The 6,000-nt window shown below is 41.0% G+C and overlaps 1 protein-coding gene and 1 non-coding gene across 9 annotated transcripts in view; both read left to right on the top strand.

Annotated features, from left to right (window-relative positions):
• Positions 1–6,000, top strand: part of ACTR3B (actin related protein 3B) — a 72,769-nt gene that overhangs the window by 15,486 nt on the left and 51,283 nt on the right. For 3 of the 8 annotated variants that reach the window (XM_081799794.1, XM_081799789.1, XM_081799788.1), the window contains exons 1-2: positions 1,407–1,525; positions 2,175–2,285. In XM_081799794.1, coding sequence (XP_081655920.1) covers positions 2,214–2,285 — 72 coding nt within the window. In that variant the 5' untranslated portion in view covers positions 1,407–1,525; positions 2,175–2,213. Of the gene's footprint in view, positions 1–1,400; positions 1,526–2,172; positions 2,286–2,588; positions 2,804–6,000 lie in introns of those variants that run through there. The other 5 variants (XM_081799793.1, XM_081799790.1, XM_081799796.1 and 2 more) reach the window with 4 other exon arrangements.
• Positions 5,871–5,977, top strand: LOC115944994 (U6 spliceosomal RNA). Its single transcript, XR_004079477.1, has one exon. It is a non-coding gene; the product is annotated as a U6 spliceosomal RNA (small nuclear RNA).

Raw genomic sequence — 6,000 nt, 5'->3', positions numbered from 1 at the left:
TAGAATCTGTCCCTTGTACTGGTACACCATGTGAGGACCGGGAGATCTGCCGCGAGCCATCTTGCCGGGGGCCCTTCGCAGTACAGAACGTGCGCATCGGGTGATGCAGTGTGTCTGTCCGTGTGTGGCGTGGTCAGTTTTCAAAGGTGGTTTTATTTGTTTCTACAGATCGCCTCAGCCAGTTAGGGCCCACCAGACTTCTTTGCCCTGTCACCAGCCTCAGGGCTCTGGACATGCTCACTGCCTCCGACTTGGACACTCTCGCTAGGCTCTGTCCCCAGCATTTCCACACCACACCTGCTTCTTCAGTCCAGCAGAAATCCTGTCCCTTAGATTTGTGCCACCTTTTATAACTCAAAAGCTTTGAGTCTAAATGTGGCAGTGAGTTGGAGTGAGGAAAGGAGGTGGGCAGAGTGGTTTCTGTCCTGGAACTTTCCCTTTTCACCTCTTCCACCTGTTACTGCAAGAGACGCCTTTCTGAGAGGAAGGATTCAGTCACTTGTGAAGCTTTGTTACGATTCTTCATTTGTAGTAAATTGGGGATTTCACATAATCTACTTTAAAAACAATTGTATATGTTTACTAATTTGTTTTGGAATAAATTTGATGAAGATGAATTAATGGGAGCTCAGAGGGTGATCAAGGCTTAGAAATTTAAGTGGGAAATTGAATCTTTGTGAAGCTTCCACATTTCATTAGATGTTAAATTCTGGAGTGAAGTCCTATTTGATTATTTACTACTAAGTATACTCCCAAATACCAAGGTTAACCTCTTAAGGAAATAATGTATCATAAAGCCATTGATACTTTTAGATAATACAGCTATTTGATTATTGTACTTACCTTTTCATGATGGATATTAGCCAGCAATCTCTTTATTTTTCCTTTTAATGAAGTCAGTTATTTTCCTATGATAAGATTAAAAATAAATATTTTAAATCTGATGCAGAGTTTTAGTGAAATGACTTAAGAGTGTATAGGTATTATTTTTCAGTTTACTCTTTTGTATCATATTTTTAACTTTGTCTACTTCTGTATTGTATTTTAAAATTTGGAACCTATTGATATATACTGTACTCCATGGGCATTTCATTTACTATCTCGAGGGATTTTTCCAGATGAAATTGAGAGATTTAGTGATGTCACTTCTGTCCGATTAGCAGCAGATCAGCGAAGTTCCTTTGTGCCATTCTGAAAAGAACGCTGTGACAGAAAACTTGTTTCTGTATTTTATGTACTCATTGATAGTGCGTTTTCTGTGAACACCTCCACCCCCGATAAAACCCTAACACTGAAAATGTACTTGTACAAAGATGGGGATTATAGTGTCCTTTCTTGATCATTCAAATAAATGTGAATAGTGATGGAAATCTTTGTTTTTGTTTTTGTTTTTTTTTAAGGTATTGCCATCAGAGAGTCGGCAAAGGTAGTTGATCAAGCCCAAAGGAGGGTGTTGAGGGGAGTCGATGACCTGGACTTTTTCATAGGGGATGAGGCCATAGATAAGCCCACGTATGCCACGAAGGTGAGCTCCTGAGGAATTTGCTTCTTTAAGTGTGTAGCCAAGAACGGAGCAGTAGAATGCATAACACAAAATGGCAGATTATCTGGAAATTGTACTTACGTGTTAGGGGTCTATTTTTATTCTTATGTTTAAAAAGAAGGTTTGCTGTTTTTGAGTGGGGTATTTCTGATGCGGGGAGTGAAATGAATTTACAAAACTCTGGAAGGCACACCTGACATGGCAGCTGTGGGTTACATGCAAGAGCATGATCTGCTTCTGTGCAGTTGCAGGTTGACTGATTAACCCGTCAGGTACGGGAAGTTACAGATGGATTAATGAAAAAAAGGACTAAAATTAAGTAGACATTTGTTCTAGGAAAAAAAAACCCTCCAGATTGAATGGTATCATGGATTGTCTGCACTTTTCCATCTGTTACCCATTGTTAGGATGGTTCTCCGTACTTCGAAGTGGGTGCAGTAGAATATAAACAGTAGTGTAGCTTAATCTCTCTGCTAAAGTGCCTGTTGTTTCTTTCCGTGAATTCGCGTCAGTCCCCGTGCAGAAGGCCGGACTCTCCACTAACCCAGTCTGTCCTGGGCCGGCGTTGTGGGGCTCTTAGTCTTACTGCTGTGAACTGAAGCTTGACGTATTTTGGTTTCTCTTGCCATAGTGGCCAATAAGACATGGAATAATCGAAGACTGGGATCTTATGGAAAGGTTCATGGAACAAGTGATTTTTAAGTATCTTCGAGCTGAACCTGAGGATCATTACTTTTTAATGGTGAGTAACTGGAACTAAGGGGATTATATCCTTCAGAATTCCAAATTACGTAGATTTTTTTTTTTTTCCAGATTACTTAGATTTTAAACTCAAGATATTCTCCTCTGGAGAGTTTTTAATTCTTGTTAAATTTGTTTGTATGAATTGGGGTGCTTTTTTTTGGCAAATAACAGAAAATTCAACAGAAATGTCCAAAATCAAAAGGGGCTCGTTATCTCTCAGAAGAGGAAGGCCAGAGCTGGGCGGTTCCAGGGCTGGTTACCCTTGGGCTCTAGCGTGGCCTCTTGTGTTGATTCCCTGCAGGTCCCGGGGTGGCCGCCCAAGCCCCTGTACCACCTTTCGGTTTATACACTTTCAGAGGTAGAAGCGTTTTGTAAGAATGAAGTTCCCAGCAGATGTGTCCATCTGTTCCTGCCTGGCCTGGTCGCTAGCAAGGGGAATGGAATAACAGTAGACTAATCACATTTCTTCCCTGGGGCTGGGTGGGGGACTGTCTCTGATCACCTGGCCCCAGGACGGTAAGTACCTAAACAGGCCTCCCTGTGTAAGGAAGATGGAGGGAGGAATGCATCTGGGTAGGAAACCATCTGTGTACTTTGATGTCCTCCTGAAGTAACTTGATGACCATGATTTTTGCTTTATAGCAGAGGAAACCGAGTCAAAAGATTATTTTGCCAGGGTTTAAATCTTTTTTTTTTTTTTTTTTTTAGTTTATTGTTTATTTTTAAGTAATCTCTACACCCAACATGGGGCTTGAACTCATGACCCCCGAGATCAAGTCTCATGCTCTTCCAACTGAGCCAGCCAGGCACCCCAGGGTTTAAATCTTATTATAAAATAAAATTGAGCTGAGTTATGGGCCCTGATTATGGTACTTAATTGATCTTGTTCAGGTAAAATAAAACATTACAAAGATATGAGGAGAAATGTCTCTTGGTTATGGAATCTGTTCTAGTTGTTCTACTCAACATTATGTGTTTCCTTCCATGAAATGTTCTTTTTAAGTTAAAATTAATTACATGTTCACAACACTTGCTTTATAGAGAGCAATTGCATGTAACATAAGCTGCATATTAAAACGTACATAATTTAGCTTTGGATTTTTTCCACACAAGTATATTGTCAAATGGTCCCAGATCCAATTATATAATTCTTTCTAATGTTAAATATGGAGTGTTCTTTAGAATTATCTGACTTAAAATATGTTAACTATAAGACTATTATGGTAGTGGAATCTATATATTTAATGTCTATTAAAGCAAGTCCTTGAAAGTGCTCTGATCTTTCTGGCTGTGTCTTCACAACTGGGAATTGCCAAGGATGGGTCCTGTGTTTTACAGGCCACTGTATATTTTCTACGCTGTGTATCTACCGTGGTTTAGGTAAGATACAGAGCCAGGAAACTGACAGTGTGTCTTTATAGCCAAAACAAATCACAGGCTCCCACCTGTCACACTTGGCTTTTTTCCTCCTTTAGCACATCACATAACTACCTGTTGGATAGGATTTTAGGAGCAGGCACCATGCCCAGCTGCTTCCTTCTGTCTTCTCCAGCTTGCTGGGCCCGGCGTTCTCCCCTTCTCTCCACACACAGGGGGCCACCAGGACATGGCCACACAGGAAGTTTTTCCTGATGAAAGAAATTTTTATCTGATTTAGCTGGCACATATAGGCCAGTAAGGCAAAACCACTTGCCAGGAAGGAATCAGAGGTGTTTGAATATGGAAAAGCTGAAGTCCATTGGCCAGAAAGGAGTATCTGTAATGAATGTTCAGATGAAAGAATTTAATGAAAGAATTAAAACACATTGTGCTTTGAATCCTGCAAGTCCATTCATTGCAGGAGGTGCTCGAGGAAGTGGTGAGAATGGTAAATTTCTTTCAGGTTTATACCCTTAATCATCAGTTAATGGAACAGTTAAAGGGGAATAAAACAAGTATAGAGATTTATGGCCAAGTCAGAGAAGTTAATTGAAGACATTTACTGAACTGCTACATCAGATAAGAGCTTCTTGGTGTTAGAGTCTCAGAGGTCTAAATTATAGGTCCCTCGGTAGCTCACAAAATTGTTCTTTCTGACTTTGTGAGCAGACATCTGAACATACCAGGGTGAGGATGAGCTCATTACAGCTCATATCTTTCAAGAAGTTTCAGAGACTCCAGTCATATTGGTCATGTGGATTGAGCAGATAGCAAATGGGAATTGTACTCCTTTCAGTACTGAGTTGCCCAGTGTTCAAAATAGAATCATGTATTTTAAAGAATTGCAGTGCTCTTGAGTAGAAATTGAGTTATAACTTCAGAAGAGATTTGCAAATTTTTTGAATATGAATCAAGCAAGAATGAGCAAGCAGCGCATGCTGCTCAAGAAGGCCCGAGAATGAGGAGCTCCAGTGTCCAAGACCAGGGAGGATGGACATCCCAGCCCAAGGTGGGGTGGGGGGAGAGAGAGAGAGAGAGAGAGAGAATCTCCCATCCTCTGCCTTTTTGTTCTATTCTGGTCCCACGCACATTGGTGAGAACAGATCTCTTTACTCAGTCTACTGAATGCTAATCTCCTCCAGAAACAGCCTCACAACACACCCAGAAATAATGTTTAACCAGTTCTCTGGGCATCCCTTAGACAGGTCAAGTTGGCACATAAAATTAACTGTCGCACGTGGTATGTCCTGACTTGTGAATGATGTAGACCCGCTCTGTGCAATGCTGTAGCCACCAGCCTGGGCAGAGCTGGACATCCTCGGGCTCACTAAGTCAGTTCCCACCGGCCCCGTGCTTCCCCGATTCCAGTATACTGTCCTCTCCTCTCCCACTCTCCTTCCTTGAGGATTTATATTTTTTTACTTTTTTTTTTTTAAAAGATTTTATTTATTTATTTGACAGAGAGAGAGATAGCGAGAGCAGGAACACAAGCAGGGGGAGTGGGAGAGGGAGAAGTAGGCTTCCTGCCAAGCAGGGAGCCCGATGTGGGACTCGATCCCAGGACCCTGGGATCATGACCTGAGCCGAAGGCAGAAGCTTAACGACTGAGCCACCCAGGTGCCCCGAGGATTTATATTTTTAAAAAGGTTTCTTTATTGCTGTTATAGAGGCATATGGGAGTGGAGCAATATTAGGTACATGTGTTCATTTTGCTATCGTTATCCAGAAATATGGATTGATTTTTATGGTCCTGATTAATTATTCATTTCTGAATTAATACCAGATGATACTTTACCATTGTTATGAACAAAAATGTTTATGTTGCTTGCATTCCTATGATATTTTAATCATATGCTTTAGTATTTAAAAAAATAAAAACTCAATACTTACACTTTAGGTCTTGTTATACATAATGGTTTGGGAAAGTTTTATTTAAATTGATCTGTGTTTGGGCACCTGGGTGGCTCAGTCGTTAAGCGTCTGCCTTCGGCTCAGGTCATGATCCCAGGGTCCTGGGATCGAGTCCCACATCGGGCTCCCTGCTCAGAGGGAAGCCTGCTTCTCCCTCTCCCACTCCCCCTGCTTGTGTTCCTGCTCTTGCTGTCTCTCTCTCTGTCAAATAAATAAATAAAATCTTTAAAAAAAAAAATAAATAAATTGATCTGTGTTCACTTTGGGAGCACACACACCAATGTGGGAATGATACAGAGAAGATTAGCATGGCTCCTGCACAAGGATGACATGCAAATTTGTGGAGTGTTCCACATTTAAAAATACATAAATAAATAAATTGG

Source organism: Leptonychotes weddellii, chromosome 12 (genome assembly GCF_054177405.1).
Source record: "Leptonychotes weddellii isolate Sample4059 chromosome 12, ASM5417740v2, whole genome shotgun sequence".
Classification (NCBI taxonomy): domain Eukaryota; kingdom Metazoa; phylum Chordata; class Mammalia; order Carnivora; family Phocidae; genus Leptonychotes; species Leptonychotes weddellii.
Note: the sequence above shows the minus strand (reverse complement) of the source record. Positions and strands in the feature narration are given on the sequence as shown.